The sequence below is a fragment of the Filicampus tigris genome, chromosome 13 (assembly GCF_054856515.1).
Source record: "Filicampus tigris isolate MCC_2025a chromosome 13, RoL_Ftig_1.0, whole genome shotgun sequence".
NCBI classification, from domain to species: Eukaryota; Metazoa; Chordata; class Actinopteri; order Syngnathiformes; family Syngnathidae; genus Filicampus; species Filicampus tigris.
The window spans coordinates 14,691,578-14,715,023 of record NC_141229.1 but is presented as its reverse complement, the minus strand read 5'-3'; the positions used below and the strand labels follow the sequence as shown (position 1 = coordinate 14,715,023).

Sequence of the window (23,446 nt, the reverse complement as noted above, 5' to 3'; positions counted from 1 at the left end):
TCCGTCCCTAAACGATCATAAACCCCTGTAGAATTTAAAAATGCCTTGCACGGCTTGGGAATATGTTGTACTAACAACCAGAAGAAGTTGAATCTGTGGCTTCAAGAGTTATGTTTTGAACATCCAGCCCTGATGAGGAGAGACTGTTCCCAGCCTGGATTGAGGAATACTGGCCAAGTGCCATGTAAAGATTGAGATCAGTGTCACAATAACACGAGGTATCATTTTTATGCATATGGGGACACAGCACTTTAGTATTATATTAACACTGTAGTAGTCAGGCAACATTTAGTTTTACCTTTAGCTGACTGTAGCTGTTCAGTTATAATAATAATTTCAGCACACACATAGTAGATTGTTAAATGATTCAATATTTATAGTCCCATGTAGTGGGACGTAGTGGAGTTGATACAAGATTCAGGGTATGGCTGGGTCCACGCCTGCTTTAATGTTAATAAGACTGCGTCCAGCCTCTTTTTACAAAACATAAGCAACTATATTACTGTGTAAGCACTGATACACGTCAGAGCTTTGGAGATTGCTCAAGGCCTCATCGTCTGAAGCAACAGTTCAGAAAGTAGCTAAAAAATGCGACAGTACGTTGTCGTTAGCCACTTTTTGCTGTCATGTTCCTACCCCGCTATATTAGTAGGAAACAGGATTGAAATGTTTTCTCTTTTAAGATGCGGCAACTAGCGTTTCCACAATGTTAAAATCTGTAACTGTCATACAAAGTGGACTGGCGCAACCGGTATACAAACACCGGTTCCGGTTCATCCCTGAAGTCACACCCATACTTGACGCAAAGGCTCATGGGTGTAGGAATAAGGTGGATACTTGACAAAAATAATGTTTCTCCCCTTCTCTGGTTTGTTAATAATCACTCTATTGTTGGACTTTCTATAAGAAAATTGTAGTTTTTTGGGGGGGGAATAAAAGCAAACCATTCGGGTGATATTCTAAGAAATTACACCAGAATAAAACATACACTAACAATAAAGGTCTCTTAATTTTGCAAATTATTAAGACACTGAAATCTTTAAACACTCAGCAGCAACAGCCAGGGATGTGACTATGACACACCTAAGTATTCAAGTTAAAGGCAAGTTGTCATTACAGTACATATATACACTTTTTGTGATTTAAAAAAAAAAAAAAAACATAGAACGAAGAACACGGCTGTTGTACTTTGTTTTGGGCTGAAAAGACTGCTTGCTTCCTCGTCTAAGAAACTCTCAAAGTCGGATATTCGTTTTTATGTTAGACGTGTTGCCTGCAACACAGCCACCAATCTCATGTAGCAATGTCGGCATACAACTTTGGGACTTATACACGTACCTTTCCACATCGGCGATTTTAAGAGGAAAGCTAGAATGTTCCCAAATAGGAGACCAGGGGAACCTTCAAGCTACGGCTTGTTTGCGGATGCCATTATAATGCCATTTATCCATGCATTTATGATTTATCACGGCTTCTGGCGTCCTGGCTCCTCTTCAGTGCCGCCGCCCTCCTCTCCCACGTGCAACAGTCAATAGCGCCCGTGCGTAAACTCGCGCTAATAATAAAAACTGATCAGAAACGGGACGCAAGGTGGACCGAACCGAACATGCCATACCGAAACGTATTAATACACTCACGTGTACCGTTACACCCGTACTGTAAAGTGATTTTTTTTTCTATGGCCATAATCAGTAAACAACCACAAAAGACTCTTAATTCCTTCATAACAAAATCACATAGAAGCCATGCTGTTTTGCACGCCAAGTGAGACGCATTGTTTTGTTGTTTTCCAGACTGCCGGACCAAAGGTCAGTTCAACGCGCTGTCCTACCACTTCAGAGGGCGCCGGTCGGCTGACCACAGTTACAAAGACAGCCGACATGCTGACAGCATCAAGGAAAACAGGTGACACATGCCATTGCAAATCATTTGTGGATGCAACAGGGAATTTGTGAGCCATTTAGTCACCACGTGCATATACAGTGTCATTTGCTAATTTTTAATTTTTCTTTTGTCTTTGTGTTTGGCAGTCCCTTGGAAGAAGCCAGAAAAAGCCACGTGAATGTGACTGTGACCTCAAAAAAAAGCACTGATCCCCCAGTTAGTGACTTCCAGGACTTTGTCTCTGATATGCAGAAGACAATCACAAGCTTACGCAAACAGGTAAATTACTATATACACACAAAATTTGGAGATCACGTGTCACGTTAGTTGACAATATTATATACGTTCAGTAAAGTGTTCTGGTCAGAGTAGTCGTTTTATGGCAAGTGATCAGTGCATAGTTTGTACTTTGGTCCTTTTATCAAGCATACATGCGTTTATGGCACAGTTTTACATAGGTGCATTTCCTTTCCTTTTCTTCCTTACATTTTCTTTTAATTCAAGTAGTATTATTTTCATGCATTTCGAGCATTGATGCCCCTGAACTGTGTTGCAAAATATGGTCAAGGAATCACTGATACGACAGCATTTAAAAAACAACAACACTCAGACAGGAACTAACTCCAACCTTTGACACATGAAGGACAGCCGATCAAAATAGATCAGGAACAACAGCATGAGACCAAATCAATAGAATGTCCATCTTTAGGTTGTCTCCACCCATAGAAACAGCCTTTGAGTCCGCCGATTGTCCTTCTATGTTTACAGATTAAGCGACTGGAAGCCCGGCTGAGCACGACTGACTGCACTGACAGTAACGGGCGTGAGCGGACAGATGGAGAGCGATGGAAACAGGACCCGTGCACTCATTGTGAATGCAAAGTAGGTTCATCATACGCATAACTGCACATTTTGCTGCGCACGTATGTAGCTGGATACAGAATGCACATAAAACAATAGCATTAGGCCAGTTCATTACTAGCCTTTCTGCAGTATGCTTTAAATTGTTGTATTTTTAATCTATATTTTTCTCATTTCTCAAATGTTACTATATGAAAAGTAAATGGAATTGCTTCAGGATAAAACTGTTTCCTTTCATAATAATACAGCAAGTAGAGGAGGTACCACTGTAAATGATAACTAAAATGAAATAAAACTGCTCATCCTGATTTTGTGACATTTTTATAAGTAATGCTGGAATTAAGAGGTGTGTTTCTGTTGCCAAGGCATCATTGTCGCCGTCCTGTGAAAAACATGAATGTCAAATTTTATAATTAAAAAAAAAAAAATTCACGTTCATGGGATGTCTGTTACGCGGAAACCCCATTCACATAAAAAAAAATACCATTTTTTTAATGTGAATGGGCATAAATATTTTCACAGGACAGCGGCGATATGACAAACAAACACTAATGAGACTAAGAAAAGGCAAAACACTTGTGCAATCAATTCTTCTCAATGTTGGGATTTACACTGCAGCTCCAAGTACCCGATTTCATTTTAATCTGTTTGTCCGATGTATTTTTTTTTTTTCCCAAAAATGTACATTTCAAGTGACACGTCTGGGGCTGTTTACATTCACAGATCCCATCTAACAACCCGCATGCACAGCTTTCCACAAACATCAACACCACACGCGCAGTGACAAGATGAAAGTATAATAGGATATACCGGTATATACTTATACTTGCATACATACATACGGCGGACAAAATAAGTGTTTAACACGTCACAATTTTTATCCCTAAATTTATTTCCAAAGGAGCTATTGACATGAAATTTTCACCAGATTTTGGAAACAACCCAGTAATCCACACACCAAAGAAAGCAGAACAAATAAGGTCAGAAATGATGTTGTGTGTAATAATGTGAAATGACACAGGGAAAAAGTATTGAATACGCCAGTTGATATTTATTTAATACTTTGTAGAAAAGCCTTTGTTTGCAATGACAGCTTCAAGACGCCTCTTGTGTGAAGAAACTAGGCTAGTCTTCAAATCTTAAGCTTCTTTTATGGACTTTGAGTTTCAGTTCTTTTCATAGATTTTCAATTGGATTCAAGTCAGGTGATTGGCTAGGCAATTCGAGCAGCTTTATATTTTTTCTTTGCAACCAATGGAGAGTTTCCTGGCCAGTATGTTTTGGATCATTCTCCTGCTGGAATGTCCACCCTCGTTTCATTTTCATCATCCTCCTAAATGGCAGCAGATTTTTGTCAAGAATGTCTCTCTACATTTGCCCATTCATCTTTCCTTTAATAATGTGAAGTTTAAGGTACCATTTGCTGAAAAACAGCATCATGTTCCCACTGCTGAATTTCACTGTTGCTATGGGGTTTTTAGTGCCGATTCTCCTTGTGCGGTGTGCATTATGGCATCCAAATAGCTCAGTTTTGCTCTCATCAGACCAGGCTATATTCTTCCGGTATTTAATTGGATTGTCCAAATGTTGCTTCTCAAACTTTGACATGCTTTTTTTTTTTTCAGCAATTGGGTCTTGCATGGTGAGCGTGTTAACGGGCTATGGCAGCGGAGTGCATATTCACTGTATTCACTGTTTTCTTTGTGACAACAGTACCCGCTAATTCCGGGTCTTTTTGAAGCTCTCCACAGGTTGTCCTTGGCTCTTGGACAACTCTTCTGATTATTCTTTGCACTCCTCTGTCAGAAATCTAGCGAGGAGGCAAATTTGCAGTTGTATGAGTGGCTTTCCACTTGCGTATTACGGCCCCAACCGTGCTCACTGGAACATTCAGAAGCTTAGATATGCACCTGTAACCCTTGCCATCTTTATGTTTTGCAACAATTAGTTTGCGATGGTCTTACGACAGCTCTTTAATCTTACCCATTACGAGATGTGTCTTTACACCTTGGCAATAAGACCTTTTGGTAGGCCATCAATTAAGACCGAACCATCTGATAGCCTTTTTGCACCTCCCTTTGTTCAATTCTTTTTCCCTGTGTCATTTCACATTATTACACACAACTTAATTTCTAATCTTCTGCGTTCTTTGCATGTATGGATTACTTGGGTCGGTATTCACCTTCCACTGTATTTCCCTCCTGCTCTCAAAGTTCTCAAGAGCCAAAATGTTTGAGCACAGAGGGCGTGTCGTAGTTGTTTGGTTGGTCTCCCTATTATTCTGCTGTCGGCTGGAGTTCCCAATTGTAACCACAGGGAACTTTTCAATCCTCCCTAATCTAATAAAGTGACCAACCCATTTGCCCCTTCTTTCTTTGCTCCCGCAGAACACCAGAGTCACCTGCTTTGTGGAGTCTTGTCCGCCGGCCCAGTGCAAACATCCTGTCAAACTAAAAGGCGCCTGCTGCCCCGTGTGCTTGGATGTAGCCAAGTGGCAAAAAGCAGACAGCAGCCATGAGTAATCCTCAGGACCTGCCGCCAATCACACTCAAGTGTCTGAAACACTCAGACTTCCACCGAGAGGAGGAGACTCTTGAAGGTGTCGGTGGCCACCAGTTGCCTCGATACACCCAATGGCCTCATTTTTTTTTTCTTTTGTATTCTTTCTTTTTTTTTTTTTAGGGGGAGAGGGTCATGTTTTGTTATTTTTGGATCGCTGCCTCCTCCGGGACTAAATGGATTCATCTCTGCTCCCTGAGGCCTCTGCAGTGCAACAATTTAGTCTCTGTGTTTGCCCCCCCTTTTGGCGTCAAATCACAGTGCCAGTCGCCATCAGCCCGCAGGAAAGGGAAATAGATTGAGAGGAGGCAGGCCAGTGTTTTCTCAGGTTAGAGATGCCGAAAACTGGTGCTATTTTACCCCTTATGAATGAATTAATCACTAAATACCTTCAAAGTATTGTCGTTTGTATGCAAAGCAGCCTATATCCATTTGATATCTGCCTATTTTTTATGCTAAATCACAATTGAGAAGATCATTTTATACAAGGTAAAAAAAAAGGTTTTATAGTTAGATCATCTTTTAATCTAAGGTGCTTACATGTCATGTTATAACAATGTATGTTTCTTTTTTTTCATCCAAATGAACATAATGTGAAGCCCTATGAAAATTTTATGCAAAAAAAAAAAAAAAAAAGAGAGATGTCTACTGATTTCTGCTCCTAAATGTCTCTGCCGGCCTTTCCTGATTTACTGTCATATTGTGACATTGTGTCTGTTCCAGTATTGTCCTCAATCTGCAAAGCCAAATGTTAGTGAGTAACATCTAGAATGTATGTAACTCTGAAAGCGCGTTGGAGGAGAGGTTTCATCTGTGGTGCTGTACTATCTACTGCCACAGTATTTGTCACCATAGTTCACACACTACACACAATTGAAGGACTGCAATGATTACTGTTGACGTTTTTTGTTTTGCCTGCCTTGGACCTGCAGCACTGGATTGCATGCATTCTGTTGTCGACTTGCAAAAATTGACACAAAATGTTTGATCATGTGTTTTCATTTCAGGGTTGTCTTACCCCCTTTGCGGGTCCTGTTTAGTACTGATACATTTAGAGAGATTTGCCGTGCGTGTTTCATTGCCAAACTTTGTTCAGAGTGGCGTTACGTCATTTAGTCGAGCACGCTGCAGAGCACAGGTTTCTTTAACCCTCTGACCCTCATTCCGCTGTAATGGAAGCCATATGAGAGGTGGGAAATAATGTCGGGGAAGGGTGCTGAATGTTGGGATACAGACAATCAAAGCACATTTCCTACATAGTTTTTTCGCATGCAACTAGACAGATTCCACTGCTTGTACACACATAATGTACATGGACAACTTCCATTCAATGCACTGGCTCACGTATGTAACATAAATCATGTTTTTTGTCTTCCTGTTTTGTGACAAAGCAGCCGCAGCGTTCCCCTCCATTGTTTTCTTTATGCGGTAACGTCCTGAGCAAGCATCTGTCACTAAACCGAAATAATACTATCTGGAATGTTCCATTCAGGACGGGTTTTACATTAAACTGTGTGTTTACAGTTCTCTTCTTGCCTGCGCCATTATCTAGTCCAGATTGTAGTCTAACGTGCTCCAATGTGTGTCCATTTGACTGAATGTAGTGTTCTGATTAATATTCCTAGACTTTATTCTTCAATGCGTATGTCCTCAATAGCAGCAAAAGGCATTTTGGCCCCAGTTCCAATGTTGTGTGTGCCATAGCACTGTGAGGTCTCAGTTACCTGGGGAAACGTGTTTTAGTGGTCGTCTTTACAGTAACTTGCCCCTTTTCCCCTCTTAAATCATTCCCAAGTGTCAATGGAATGCAGTGTTCTGCAAGACTGAACATGCCTTACCAACACTGTCCCTTACAAGTGGTCAATGTGGTTATACTAGCACCTATCATGACATTTGTATTGTATGTTTGCCAAAGAATGGTTTGCACTGTAATCTATGCCTCTCAACACTAATAATAAAAATTAAGCCACATTTGTTTTATATACAGTACATACACAATTGTTGTCGGTTCTTTTCAGCACGTGCAAGTCTAATGAAGCTGCTCTACAAGGCTCAGGATCACACTTTGCAGATCTCATCGCAACACCATCAGTGATTGAGAGTGTCAAAATCTTTAGAGGGGAAGTCAACCAAAACATATTTTTTTCAAGAATGTTCTATGCAAGCCCACTAGTTGAAACGTGGCATTCTGATTAGTATTGTGTTTGTGGAATATGAGTTAAGCAGCAAAATCCACCCATGTGTCGACTGAAAATGACATCCCAACTGCTCAGGGCTCAGGTAACGGCCAATCATGGCTCAGCTTCAGAAAACAGGCGAGCTGTGATTGGTTGTTACATCAGCCCTGAGTAACTGTGGTGTCATTTTCAGTCAACAGACGTGACAAAAGGGCCGCCCCCTGAGATAGCTAAAAACTGGTGGATTAACTCTTATTCCACAAACGCAATATTTATCAGAATGCCTCGTTTCAACTAGTGCTCCTGCATGGAACAGAGATATCTTGGATGACTTCCTCTTTAACCCATTGAGGTAAAGATAGAGAATCATACACCGGAAAAATTAGATTTCAGGCTTGGTCGAGTGTATGGCCTTCACATGTCTGTATGCCCTCCATCCAACGTCTGGGCGCCTGATGAGATGATGGATGGTCTCCTTGGGAGTCTCCTCCCAGACCTGGATCTGGCATCAATTTGTAGCTCTCTGCTCCAGCACTCCTGTTGCTTCTTGCTCAGAGGTGGTCCTGCTGCTGGACTGTTGCCGCTCCCCCTCTCATACGTGCGTCTTCTGCCCTTCACTGGGTTAGAAGGAACCCAAATTGGGTGAAATAGCTAACCCAGCACTGATTCCAAAATGGGCCGAGCCAAAGCTTGGTTATCAATACTCAGCGCAGTGGGTTGAGGATTTGACCCAGCACATTGGGTCAAGATTTCAGTCCACCATGGTTCAAACTATCCACTGATTAGTTAAATCCGCCAAGAAATTGGTTACCAGGTTATCAGCATAGCTGTGTTTAAAAATAATACAAATTTTATTACCATGAGAAGAAAAAGCAACTTTCTGTCAGGGAAAGCAAGTCACTCACATAATGTATGGCAAAACAATATGCCTTAAATGACTGGGAACAATCGCTGTGTCAAAGCTCAGCGGTGTTATCCACCAATGTTTTCTAAAGATTGTCACATGAAAATGACTTCAACTTCAGTATTCAAAATTCAAAATGGTGGCCAGCTTCAGCTCCTCAGCTCACCCAAATCCAATGTTCAAACCAGTCTGCAGGGTCAAAAATAATTAAGCCAACCTTGGGTAAGAGTAACCCAATCTACTCAAAATTCACAGCCAGTGTGTGTGTGTGTGTGGGGGGAGGGCCGGGGGGGGGGGGGGGGCATCTTCATCAGCCAGCCACTGGGCACAAAGACCATCATTCACACTCACATTCACACATTTAGAGTATCCAGAGAAAGCCCACAGAGCACACGGAGACTGAAGTCCCGGCCACCCCTGGTCACTCTCTGGCCACCCCACATCCAGGGAAAAAATTTTGATACCTGTGAATTTCCTGCCAGATTTGAACAGAAACTAAAAGAAGCTGTGTTTAAGGAAGAACCTTTGATTCTTACAATGACAATCAAAAACCACAGGTGGGCGCGTCAGTCATCGTCGTCAGTCCGTCATTATTTGAAGCCGAGCCAAAACTGCAATAGTCAGTCTGTCACCCCGTCATCGTTATTTTAACTTTGACTTTTCTGTCGGAGGATGAGAAGCCCGTTCTCCGTTTCGCTCGACCCTCCACGACCAAACACACGTGAGACAAGTGGCGCATGTTTCTGTCAGTCATCAGCAAAACGGGAGTCCGTCAGTGACGGTCTGAGAATGTCTGTCATTACCGACCCGGGTCGTGACAATTCTGCTGACGGACAAAATCCCACGTCAGTCAGTGCTTGGTCGGTCAATTTTTCAAAGTTTCCCATAGTTTGTTCGCAATACCGATGTCCTTCTGTCAGCATTAACGGAATGCCCACCTATGTCAAAATCACAACTTTCACATCATAGTACGCAAACCACATGGCTGAGAAGTCATTGTTTATCATACCACCTACAGCCATCCACAGTTTAATGCACACATATACCAATCTTGCCCAACAGACTCATAATTCAAGCTGGAGCAATCCTAAGTGAGAAGCAACAGTTTGACCCTTATGACGTTTTTATGTCATGGGCTGCCACTTGTAGTGCTTTTATACCTTCAAGGCTCTTCACGCTGTCTGCTCATTCACCTACTGATGACGCAGCATCAGGAGCAACCGGGGGTTCAGTATCTTGCTCAAGGACACGTCAGCATGTATCGAACCCACAACCTCTGGGTTGCGAGACGGTTCTCTCTACCATTGAGCCATACCGCACACATGTCATTGTGCTTTTTTAAAGATATGGTGTGAATGAATGGGCCATCAATCGCAGTTTGCAAAATGGTGCCGGCCGTCTGTGACAATTGATCATTCTGTTTGGCCGTGAGCTAGCAAATCAGTGCATGAGATAGAGGTAGACTACGAGTACATTAAAAGTAAAGAAACAGCAAATAAAATGTCATTATCTAGTAAAGTAAGCCCAGAAAAACGTTTTTTTTTTCCCTGCTTGTATTACGAGTGTGTTGAGTAAGGTTCTGGATTGTGTGCATTTTATTTCATGAAACCCTGACTGTGAATGGTATGATAAACTATGACTTCTCAGTTACAGAGGTGGTTACAAGCATGCAAATGTACATGTGCACTCACTTAACCGCGCGCATGTTTACGTCCACTCAGTGAAATGTTGTGTGACTGTGGCCACTCCACTGACAACTTTCTGGCTACTCCCCTCACTGGAGGTTAGGTGTCTTGCATCTTTGAAAGTTTTCAGAAGCTCTCTTCAACAGCCCAGCACAAGCCCAGATGCATATAGTATGTTGTCCAAACCTGCAACCCGATAGTGCCGTATTGTCACATTTACTGTGAATTGACAGAGGACTGGCCGGCAGTGAAAACTAGCAGGAAATTAAGTTTCCATTTGATGAATAGCTAAAAACCTCCATCTCTTTACCAGGCAGGAAAAGACATCATCACTCCCACAATAAGAGACCTCCCTTACTCAGTATTATCTCTCTTCTAGTGGGATCTGAATGTGATATGTACTTCCTCAATGATTTCTTTTCCCATACTGTACCTCTTGGTCCAGCCATGAAACAATCCATCACAGTTGCAGGTGGTTTTTAAAAGAAAAGCTGAAATCTCTATTGAACCGGAAGATGGACAGACTATTGGGGGGAGAGAGCGAGGGAGAGGAAAGAGAAAAAAGCAACAACTGCGCAAATGCTCCTCAATAGCCAAATCTTCTCACCATCACATTGGGGAATTTCATTTCAGCAATTGTGGTTCGTGGCTTCTTGTAATGACCTTGAGTAATGTCTTTCGCCTTGCAGGTGGAAAGTCATACTCATTTCCAGAGCAAAGAGGATGAAAGAGAAAGAAAAATGCTGTCCCACAGAGGCAAAATGGCTTTTGTATCCCGGGAGTGCAGCAGTGTGGGAGAAAAAATGTAATGAAGGAAGGCTTCCAGTGTGTGCTTGTCCCTTGACAAACAAGCCCACACAGTGAAGCATGTGATTACACAATTGCAGATGCAAAAGGATGCAGTATGTTGACTTACTCAACCTATTTGTTTTAAAATTGTATTTATCAATTTGTTGTCAGACACGTTGTATATCTCATCTGTGGAATTAAGCAATGTGTAGTACTGCTAGGTTGGTTACTTTTTCATATTTGCACACACTTTACCAAAGAAAAACATGCAACAAATTAAGTGTCATATCCAAATAGCTTGGTCGACGTATAAGTTGGGTGCATGCATCCCGATGATCGGGCCTATTTTTGAGTATTTGTGCCCAGCCCATCCGATTAAAGTCAGCAAAGGTCCAATTATCGGATGTCTTTAAATGATGATCCTAACTAATTGTCCTGTGATGTAGTGTGTTAAGAGTGATTTTTCCTCCTCGATCTACTCGAAAAGCCGTCCGGGCTGACCATCTTAAATGTCAAGCAGTCAATTTTCACGATCGCAAATCCTTAGTGTCACCTGAAACTCACACTGCTCTCAAACACAAATAAAGGAGCAACTGTTATTGGTTGTAATTACCAACCGTAATGTAATTACCGGATTTATTAGTCTCATTTTTGTTAATCACAAAACGCTTTTCATTACATATATGTACGTAGAGTCCATACTATAGGGCTGTCAAACGATTTAAATATTTAGTCAAGTTAATCACAGCTTAAAAAATAATTGATCACAATTAATCGCAATTCGAACTATCTCCAAAATATGCCATATTTTTCTGTAAATTGTTGTTGGAATGGAAAGATAAAAGACACAAGACGGATATATACATTCAACATAATGTGTAATGTTTTTTTTTATTACAACAACAAATCCTCATGAGATGAAAATTAACATTCTTTCTGTAGTCGACAGTATTTTTGTATTATTAAATATTTTGACGCGATCAATTGCAAAATGTAATTACCGCCCGATAACGCGGTAAATTTGACAGCACTAATGCACACCCAACCAGACTGAAATAAAAAAGCAATATTTATATTTTATACAACAAAGCAAGTATGTTTCCGATGTTGTTCTCTGCTTGTTTTTTGTTTGTTTGTTTCACTGACTGAAATAACACCTAAAATAATTCACCATGTAGAATGCAACTTTGACCCGTCCTCTCCTGACCTCAAAATACCAAAGTTGTTTCCCAGCTCTATTAAATGTAATAGCCTAAACAGAGCATATCCTCTCAAGGCAACAGATGTGAGGAGAAGAGGACAGATTTTTTTTTTTTTTCCGTTCATAAAGAAAACTCAGCACAAGAGCTGGACAATTGTTTGAGAAGAATACACACTTAAAGTACTGTACTGTACTCCCCAAAAACTAGCTAATAAATTGATCGACTGTGAAGGCTGACTGAGAGCCTCGCTGGCAGGTTGAGTGAGTGGCAGATGGGAAGACTCGTCAGTGCGTGACCTAGCTACTTGTTGCTTTGCTTGCATTCCTCGTTGGAGAGCAGCGGGGTACAGTCTGACCCAGCACGATAATCCCCGAGCTGCCAGGAGCCCTTATCAGCTCTGCTTTGGGCCTAAAATGAGCCAACTAATGTGAGGAGTGGGGGGGAGCCAAGGAATGTATGTTGCCATGCACAAGCACGACCACTTTGACATGAAAAAGGATTACATGTCTACAAAGCAGCCACATTAGTTCTCTAAAAGACCAGAACTCCTGCTCGCCAAGCGAGATTGGCTGGTGCTTTGAATGTATGCCTAAATCGAAACATGTGTTTGTTGGTTCGTTTTTTTAAATTACAGTCCAGCCTTTTAGATTTTGTTGTTTTATTTTGTTTTAGTTTCATGTTACGATGACAAAGTGGGAATGTAGTTAAATCAATCTGGTGGGTTTGTGCAAAGGAAAGATCATTCAAATGCAGCCTGAATATGCATGGTTGAAATTCTCCACCAAAGAAAATTGAAAGGCACCGGTAGTTGTTGAAATCCACTTTTTGGGTGGAAATAGTCGCGAGAGTGATCAGAAATGTTGATGAATATATCAAAGTCGATAAGTTTGCAACCTTGGTTGACCTTGTCATCATAGTAAGAAAACCGTATTTGGCATTTGCATGAGACACAACCACACCGCCAAAACATTATTTATTTATTTTTTTAGTATCAAGTGAGCAATCATTCTTTATCCTTTGTGTGGTTTGAGGAAATAATGCCAGACTTTTCATTAAGACATCTGGGAGCTGCTCTAAATTGTTAGGAAAAAATGCGGGATATGTCTTCTTCAACATGTCCAGTAGCATTTAAGCCTTTGCACACAGAATCCAGAAACCACACAAAGGATCCAGGGTTCCAAGTGCGCGCTTCACGGCACCGATGTGTGCTCGGCCAAAGCTAGACTCTCGCCCTCTGCATTCAAAGTGAATGAGAGGAGCTGCTTTGACTGGCCATGACTGAAGTGTGTGTGACCATGCCCACGGCGGTGCAGACCTCCATTTCTTAGATCGACCAACCTGCGCTCATCTGCGAAATTACTTACACGGCGTTGAACCCGCATACGCGCAGCGCACTGTATTGGATGTACGCCGTTTACAAAAATAAGCGCCCTAACTGGACTGCAGCACTGTTGTCAACGCAACAGGGCAGGAGAAGTGAGTGTCATGTGTGCAACTTTACACACCTGTCTCTGCATTGCTGTATCCTTATGCACACAGGCTCACTTTTGTTACGGCTGCAACCTCAGAATGTGGAACAATTGTGGGACTTCCTCATTCCATTCTAGCACTTCATATACGATAGCGAAACAAAAATGGTATGAAATAAACAGTTATGTAAAATTGATTTTTTATATAAACCTTCAAATTTGAGATGATTTTTTAAAAAAATATTTTCTTTTTGATTTTCAGGAGGTTAAATACAAGAAAAAAATAGTTGCTGCCATTTGTGTTTTTTTTTCTTTCTTTCCAATTTCTCTTCCAATTGTAATATTACAAATTACGCAACAAAAACAAAAGATTTTTGATTCATTATAAAACTCCATATTAAGTCATCTTTGCTGTAGAATTTATTGCTGAGCAGAGTTCATAGAGCTCAATCACAACTGCCACATAGGCATATTGAAAAGAAGAATAACAAGGCTTTTTGAATCAACACAGACACACGCTAGCACCATAATGAGTAGGAGACAAGTAAATAGTTATTTATACACGTTCAATTCAAAATGAAGTGCCTACTCCTTATACCTAATAGGTATAAGCTATATTTGGAAAATAAAGGAAAACAGAACCATCTGGCCACTGGTGAATAATCTTAATGAGAACATATTTAAATGCCACATCATGTGTCATGTGAAAATGACGTCAAGTCTAGGTGACATCTCTGCACGGTGGTCTCCCCATACAAAATGAACTGCAATGTGATTCTCTTGCGTTTTTTGTGGTTGGGAGTGCACTGTTTCCCGTGGCTGAAATAACACATTAAATGCTAAATATTTTTGTTTCAACTATGTTAACTTGCTCTCAAAGTACCTCAGCAGGCCCTTTATTTATACTGCCAACCGAGCTTCACATTCCATGTGCCCCGAAACAAGAATGAAAAAAACATCATAGACCTGTGTAAAAATCGAGTTGGGGAAACTTGCGGTCAAGCTGGAATAAAAACTTCCACTAGTTTAATGAAAAGGCTCTAGAAAACTATTTGACTCATATACTACGCTGCATGTACTTCAACGCTCTCTGAAGTTTTTTGACGTGGTGATGGTTCTGGTGGGGTATTTGTGTTTGGTAATTTATCAATATGCCACTTAGAGAGAGTGTAGTATGTAAGTAAGTAAAAATGCTTTTATTCTGTTTATTTTTTCCTTGCGGAGGCCAATGGGGGGCAAGGCTATGTCAGTGGGTTGACAAAAATAAATAAATCATAAAATGCTGATAAAAAAATCATTATATGGTCCCTACGGGGACAGGGAGAAATGTGGAAAAAAATTCCTGGAAAATACCCAAAAGTCAATTATCTGGCCTGGCACCTGGGGGCTTCAAGCATATTCAGGGGGGGTATTGCCCCTGTACCCCCCCCGGCTCTGCCAGGATGCACCGGGCTCTGCTCTCAGAAGTACAAGTAGAAGCCACTTACGTCATAACGCCAGACATCCACGCCAGGTCGTCATGGGGACAAAATTCAGACTCGCCCAACAAGAGTTAATATGTGGAGTTAATATTTCGTGCATGAGACGAGGCCTCCCCCTTAAGAAATGCTGAAGTCACAGTATTTTGCTTTATCTTCCATTAATCAAAGTGTTGTTTTCAGCAGTCAAAGGAACATCCAATCCACCTCCATCCAGTGTGTCATGCTGTGAGAGCATGTTAGGGCAAACCCCTTCAACATTGCTGACAAGGCACAATGAAGCAGACAGTCATAGCAGTACATAAGCTTGAGAACTGTGACTTCATGAAGACACCAGATGTTGAGGTTAACACATTTCATCGAGGCTAAAAATGACAAGGTTGAGTGCATTCTCCTCAAAGAACAAGGTTCCAATGAGGTCCCGTAGACACCATTGAGAATTACTTCAAAATGTTCCCATAACAGCAGAGTTGTCTGGAACGAGCCCAAGGCTGAAATTTCTCAAAATCATTGCAGTGAAATCATAGACCTGTACAAGGAGTTATTCTGTGAAGCTCTGCAAACAGTCATTATCTCCTGATTCTGTAATTTGCTGACAATGCTAAATCCTACTAACAGAGACCTTCAAACATTTTAAGACACACCCACAGTCCTTGAGTTAATTCTTTGTTATTGGAATACATTGCAGTAAATGTCAACGCACAATCACAACTTTGCTGATTTCAGCTTTCTTTATATTTTCTAGAGCGTTTACAGGGATGCAGTACGTTCGATAATTTAGGAGACTGATTCTATTGACTCCAAATAACCACAACCCTATAGAAGCAGTATAGGTGCATGCCTTAGTGCTTAAATAGGATGGATGAATGGGTGGGCAGACAGCTGTCCATATGCATGAATGGAGGAACAGATAGAGGGACACATGGACAATGACTGGATGGACAGAGCAATGGATATACTGTGGGAACAAAGGATGGACACGTGTATGTAATGTACTGACTGGACAGGTGGACAGATGGATGGATGAATGGACGGACGGACGGATGGATGGGATAGGATAGGATAGGATAAGATAGGGCAGGACAGGACAGGACAGGATAGTATAACATCAGATAGGATAGGATAGGCTAGGACAGGACAGGACAGGACAGTTTAGGGTAAGATAGGATAGGATAGGATAGGATAGGATAGGATAGGATAGGATAGGATAGGATAGGATGCTGCACAACAATGAATGATGACACATGAACAAAAGATGGATGTATGGGCATTTTCAGGAAGGACAGACAAACTGATCATCATTGGATGAATGGACACATGGACAAATGAATTGGTGGGGGGGCAGTGAATTGACTTTTTCACTTGTTAAATCTTCAGCTTTACTCTCTATTCATATATGATGAGGCAATCTTATTCTAATGCTGGACTGTGAAATCAAGTCATAACGCAGAACTCAAACAAAGCTGACTGAGGACATCTAGTGGTAGTGAAACGTATAACTAATGGTACTTTATGCACGTCCCCATCAAATCCCTGGGATGAATTACTGTATTATCGTGAGTCCGATTTTAGTGATTTAATTTATGAGGCCCTATTCTTATCATAAAGGATAATATATGTCCTGCAATTGGCTGGTGACCAGTCCAGCGTGTATACTCCACCTCTAACGTACAAGGAGCTGGGATAGACTCCAAGCAGTACAGTAAATGGATGGATAGAGGCTTAATCCATACATCAATCCATCCACTTCCAAATTGGGGTACAACCTGGACTGGTCTCAAGTCAAACATAGAGCACACATATAAACAACCATATACAGTCACTTTCACAGCTAGTAGAGTCAATTCACCGAACATGCATGTTTGTGGGACAGTTAGATAATTGCAGTGCTCTTATAATAAAATTCAAGACACAATTTATTTAGGGCATCAACAGAAATCACTCATGACAAAGAAATAGTTTTTGTCTGCATGTTTATAATACAGTTTATGCCAAATCTAGACAGATATACTTAAAACACACCTGTTTCTTCTGCCCCATCCACGTTTTATTACCAGGCATGTGAGTGATGTGACCTATCTTGACCCCGTTTTTTCAATTTTCATTTTTCTACCTCATACATCCAATTTCTTCAAATTATAATATTTCTGATGGTTGACACCTTTAGAGAATCGGACACCTTTAGAGAATCGGACACCTTTAGAGCATCGGACTCGCCAACCGCAGCAAGTGCTGCGACTCAACCACAGACTGACCCAGATGCAGACTCCATTGCCTCCCGAAACAAACAGATGCCAAAAATGCACTTGCGCTACCTCACTATCTCAGTTATTTATTTTTACTTACCCTCTCAAAATATTTCGTGTTTGTTTTGTTTCGTTTTGTTTTCTCAATTCAGTTGTACAAGTTGTAAGTCACATTAACAGTGGAAAAAGTTTTTAAATGACTGATCTTGGGTTCGGTCTTTTAAACAGAAAAACCTGGCATTTCACTGTAGCAGGAAATAGAGTGAGGCGTAAGTATTGCAGTGAGATTGAAAAAAAAACAGCATGTGATTAAATGAGGTCAAAAGGAATCAACATCATGCATTATATACATTACAAAATCAACAGACTTCATATCAACAATGGAGTTTAAAAGCATGACTTTGAAAAGTAGCCTACTTGCCTATTAAACTGATGCTAAAAAATGCTACATTATTATTATTATTTTTAAAGGTTGTCATTGGAGGGCTTGACACACATATAATTACTTTTGAAAAACCTTTTTTGGGTGTTATTTGCCTGATTTTTATAATAATGTTGCTTTTTTGCGTTTTTACATTGATACATACTGCACATAGAGCCAATAACATGTTGCCTTATACTGACACATACAGATGTACTTTCACAGGAGCTGAATTTTGTTCATTGCGATATCATGCACTAAATGACGAGAGGTTGTTCGAGCCATCTGAAGACTTGAAGCCCGAGATGCAAACGTCAGACGTGCCACGCGACGAGCGCGCCGAGTAGATGTACTTTTTACCAAAGCACCACAGGTCCAGCACTATTTGCCTGAAGTGGCTCCTAAATTTGGAGCCAATGAAGGCATAGAGGATGGGGTTGACGCAGCAGTGTAGGTAGGCGACACTTTTCAAAATGGCAAGAACTTGGAGACTGAGCCTTTCTCCCTGACAACCTCTCTGTTCAAACAGATCTAACGTGTGGCTGAGCAGAGCCACGTTGTAGGGCAGGTGACACACGATGAAGAACACGACCACCGCCAAGACCACACGGATGGCCTTGTGCCTCTGGCTGCTCTGCGCTCGAATCAACGTGCACAAGATGCTGGAATAGCACAGTGCCATCACCACCAGGGGCAGCAGGAAGCCAATGGCCATTTGAAGGCAGGGGACCAGCATTTTAATTAACTTTGCCATCTCGTCGTCGCTGAAAGACAGCTGACACATTACATGCGCGGTCTCGGCCCCCGGACTGGTCTCTTCAAAGCGTTCGGTGTATATAAGGGTAGGCAGTGTTAACGCAGCCGCACAAAGCCACACAGCCGAGCAGATGACGCGGCTGTAAAGGAGAGAATTGGAGCGGGCCCCAAAGGAGCGTCTGGCCTGGACGATGGCGACGTAGCGATCGCCGCTGATGCACGCCAGCAGGAGCATCCCGCCGTAGAGGTTGATGCTGTAGGCCGACGTCAGCGCCTTGCAAACCACAGTGCCCATTGGCCAGTCGTGCCGCTCGTTGTAAATGATGAAAGGCAGGGCCAGCACAAAGGTCAAGTCGGCCACCGCAACATTGGCCAGGTAGACGTCTGTCATCGTCTTGGTTCTCTTGTAGAATATGTAAGTGAGCACCACGAGGATGTTCCCGACCAGGCCCAAGGCGCAAATGAGGGAGTGCATGTAGGTTTGGGTGAGCACTTGAGCAGAATCTGGGTCCAGGTTGCACAGTCCCACGTCTGCATAATCGTCAATGCTGGGATTGTAATAATCTGGAGCCATTGAAGACATGCTTTGGTTCTGTTGAACAAAGAAACATTTTAAGACCCAACATCATATATTTGCATTTCAATACAATCTAAAGAATCACCTGAAATGACATTGACATAACGCATTTTAAACAGATGCCTTTACGTGTCCCTAAACATATTTTTGATGCTGATTTAAAAAAAATGTCTTTATTTTTTTTTGTAGCACATCAAGTTTTTGAGATATTTTCATTTTTTGTTTCTAAATTCGACCCTTAAAAGTTTGTGCAATACAGACTTCATCATGAGTTATAATGAGCTATGATGTCTCAGAAAATAAATCCACCTGTTGCTGAACCCTAACGCAAATCTAACTCTTAATTCATAAATATTGCAAAATATTGTACTATTTTACATATTATATTGGTATATTATTATGGTGATAACTTATGATGATGATGATGATGATGATGATGAATATTATTATTATTATTATTATTATTATTATTATTATTATTATTATGAAAACCTGATGTGCTAGAGGAAAAAAATGAGGGCAGATTCGGAATCAGCACAAAAAAATAATCTAGGAAAGTTTACTTGCAGCTCCGATTTTTAAAAAAAATGTTGACCGTGTTGAACGTGTTATATACATTGGCAGTACATTGGTCTAGTGCAGCGGTTCTCAACATGTGATACAAGTACTTCTAATGTTACTTGTGCTCCCTCTAGTGATAAATGAAAAATACCAAATTAAATGTTCAAATAATGTATATTATTATAGTGTCTTTTTTCAAATCCAGAACCGTACATTTATAAAGTATAGTTCGCTTTAGTTCAGTATATATATTTTTAAGTACAATACATTTGCATTTCATCTTTTACAACGTTTTAGTATGTTTGTTTTCAAACATTTATTTAGATACAATTTTTATTTAACTTTTACGTGCGATGAATTTTAATTGAATGATTATTAATTTACCCTTAAGTGTTGATGTTCAAATTGTGCATAATGTTACAGTGGCTAACAGTAATATTAAATACTTCAAAAATGTTTTTGATGAACACATGGGCCAAATACGCTACTGTATTTTAATGTTGGTCATCATTACGTTGGTATTTGGAAAGCTACGTAAGTATCTTTTTTGAGGTGGTACTTGGTGTAAAACGTTTAAGAACCGGTCTACTATTTAGCAGATCTGCTCCAGAGTTCTGAAGTTCTGTATTTAAATTTCAGCTCTGGCCTTCCTGTGTGTAATTTGCATGTTGTCCCTGTGCTTGTGTAGGCTTTCTCTGGTTACTCCAGCTTCCTCCCGTATTCCAGAAACATGCATCTTAGAAGACTCAAAATTGTAACTATAAGTGTGAATGCTTGTTTATCTATACCATGGTTGTCCTAACTACAATCCGGGGGCGATTTGTGGTAGTCCACTTTTTAGTTTTCCTGCATTGTACTGCTGTCTGGCAGGGAAGCAAAGAGAAGTCTGTACATTGGTTTTGTACACTTTTGTATACAGTACTGTATCGCTTTTCTAGACTTGCAAATAAGCAAAGAACATATTTACAGCTAAAACGGTGACAACATTTATATTCAAAACACCCCGATGAATAAAGATATTTCAGTTACAGCAACAGACGGCATGAATAGTGAGTGTTTTCTGCACTTTCTGCGCCATGTCAAGGTCAGCTCAGTACAGATTGCTGTTGTTTGATTCTGAATTTGGAAATGTGATTCTGCTGCTGCTCAGTCCAGAGGAATCTATTCGAGTGGGATAAAGGCTCACGCCACCCCAACATTGATCACCCAGCTTTACCTACACTGATGGGTTGTTTTCATTGCATTTCATAAATTAGAGGTGAAGAATGTCAAAGTAGCCCTGGTGTTCTTTAATTTTTCGTTTATACGCTGTGCTATGCACCTTTGTGACCTCTTGCTCAGAGTCTGCTGGCTGCTCACCCTATTAGGGACAGCCGTTGAGAAAATTGATGGATCAAGGATATACAGTACATCCACAGCCCCAACTTTATGACCACTTTTAGAGATTTAATGAAGGCGCTGAACCCTCCCACATAACAAGCACAGAAGGATGCACACATGGAATTCTTTGCACATTGTCAAATCTGACGGACCCGCCATTATTGCTATTACTATACTGGGGGCTCTAGTTGTCGTCTTATACAGGGGGGCAATGGACTGTAGGTTAAGAAATGGTGAGTGATTATGCAAATTTCTGATAAAAACAATGCCAAGGTCAGAGAAAGCTGAATGCCAAGGTCAGAGAAAGCTGAAAAACACTTGTGCTCTGTGTGTAGGATAAAAGGCAATGTTCTAGTTTGCCTCTTCCTCTGGTTGTGCGTGACCCAATTTCATCTCCTTTTGTCAAGTAAGCAACTCATTTGATGTTTAAAGTTGATCTGATCCTTATCAGTGAAGATCTTAGACGCACGCGAGTTTCAGAGTGCATGCAAGAAAGTCACACATCTGAAAGTGGAATGAAAACAGGTCATAACTAACAAAAGAATCAGTCATCTAAAATAAATATATAAATAAAAAATCTTCATAGCATAGCCTAGCATATATATATAGCATATACATATACATATATATATATATATATATATATATATATATATATATATATATATATATATATATGCTATACATATAGTATATATAATCTTCATAGCATAGCCTATCATATATATATATATATATATATATATATATATATGTACATATATATATATATATATATATATATATATATAGATATAGATATAGATATATATATATCTATATATGTGTGTGTGTGTATGTATGTACACTGTAAATCATATAATTTGGCCTCTGAGAAACTTAATATCTAGTTGGACACATATTTTATAATGTTTTACAGCACCCAGAACAGTTTGTCAGTAAGGTATCGTTTGTGGAAATGTGAAAAACAAATGTGCAGAACTGAGCAGGAAAAAAGGAAGCTGCACTTTGTTAGATGTCTATTTGTAGAATGTCGAGCACTCATTAAACTGTAACCTTGTTCATTCCGTTTCAAATACTACTACTATTTATGTTGTACATAAAGAAAAGAAATACAAAAGCTAATTGCAATTACTTTGTCATGCTGATTTAAGTTTTTGTAAGACAATTACAACTACTTGCATACTCAATGGTTACACACATTAGTATTAGAGCTGTCTGAAAAATGTTGTCTTTGCAAAGATAGAAATGCTCAATAATACAAACAACAGCAATAATAATAAAAAAGTATATAGAATATATTGTTGAATTAATACCATCCTAAAACTTAAAATCAAAACAAAGCATTTTGTCTTTCAAAGGCAGAATTCTCGATACAGCACTTGTACTTAATATTGTGTTTGGATTCAATTTTTTTGTGATGATTCCTTCATTTTTGTCCAAATCAGTCAAAAATATTTACATTAAAATGATTGCATGTTTCCCGTTCATAACATACCTTCAGAATGATGGTTCTCACAGAGTGAAGTTTTCTGGATGAAGTGTTGGTAAAAAGTACCAGAATGATACCTGTCTTGCTTGAAAAGAAATAATTGAGCGGGGGAGGTTGCAGTCACAGATCTACACTGCAAGTTAAAAAAAAAAAAAAGAAGAAGACCAAAGGGGAAAGAACTCAAGTCATTGTCAGGTCAACCGCTTATTTAATCTTCCTGCTTGCCATTTTATTTGTACTGAATTTTTCTGCCTCCAGCAACAGAGATCCTCCTCCACAAAAACAACATTGATTTGTGAAGATAAGTTTACAGCAAATTATGTATTCACGCTTCATTTCACTTCAAGTGCACTTAGTGGAACTAGATTCTAAGAAGAATAATCATTTTTGAACACGAGCTATTACATTCTAATCCTTATTTGCTTTGTCGCCCATTTGAAATCTCTGTTCACTATACTGTAAAGCGTAAATGAGGATGTTGTTTTTATAGGGTGTTTAAACAATTCAATCCTTGAATGTCATTCATGATTGAGCGGTGGACTTATTTATCTATCTATTTATTTATTTATTTATTTATTTATTTATTTATTTTACCAGTAAGTGTAGGTCTGAATAAATCAAACTTTGATTTATTTGATTGCACATGGTAAATAAACTGACCAAAACTTGGAGAACTGCACCTTATGTTACAGTCACACAGTTCATGGCGACCAGGTGTCACCACTGTGGTGCCCACCGGCCTGTCCTAAAATAGTTCACTAGTGTTATCTTTTTTTTGGTGTTACTGTTAAAAAATAAAATGGCTCCACTTACCAGCCAGTAAGGCGCATTGAATCATTTTTTTTCTTTTTTTTTCTATTCTTTTTTAAATTACACTTGCATTGGAGTAAATGTGGTAAAGAAAGACAATATTTAAAACAACAACAAAACATATAGGTCGAAGGTCATCATTGTAGCTCATTACCAACTCATGGCGTTCGGAGAAGATGAGGAGATGACTTAGCC

At 40.1% G+C, this 23,446-nt stretch overlaps 2 protein-coding genes across 3 annotated transcripts in view; one reads left to right on the top strand and one right to left on the bottom strand.

Annotated features, from left to right (window-relative positions):
* pxdn (peroxidasin) overlaps positions 1 to 7,293 on the top strand; it is a 52,169-nt gene extending 44,876 nt beyond the window's left edge. For both annotated transcript variants that reach the window (XM_086050382.1, XM_086050381.1), the window contains 4 exons: positions 1,794 to 1,905; positions 2,031 to 2,163; positions 2,653 to 2,766; positions 5,133 to 7,293. In XM_086050382.1, the coding sequence (XP_085906508.1) occupies positions 1,794 to 1,905; positions 2,031 to 2,163; positions 2,653 to 2,766; positions 5,133 to 5,267 (494 nt within the window). In that variant the 3' untranslated portion in view covers positions 5,268 to 7,293. The remainder of the gene's footprint in view (positions 1 to 1,793; positions 1,906 to 2,030; positions 2,164 to 2,652; positions 2,767 to 5,132) is intronic.
* Positions 7,294 to 16,941: 9,648 nt separating this feature from the next.
* Positions 16,942 to 22,586, bottom strand: ccr6b (chemokine (C-C motif) receptor 6b). Its single transcript, XM_086049679.1, has 2 exons — positions 22,448 to 22,586; positions 16,942 to 19,023 (listed from the first exon to the last, which is right to left on the bottom strand). Exon 2 carries the CDS (start codon positions 19,012 to 19,014, stop codon positions 17,926 to 17,928), a length of 1,089 nt encoding a protein of 362 aa, XP_085905805.1. The 5' UTR covers positions 19,015 to 19,023; positions 22,448 to 22,586; the 3' UTR covers positions 16,942 to 17,925.
* Between the last annotated feature and the right edge of the window lie 860 nt (positions 22,587 to 23,446).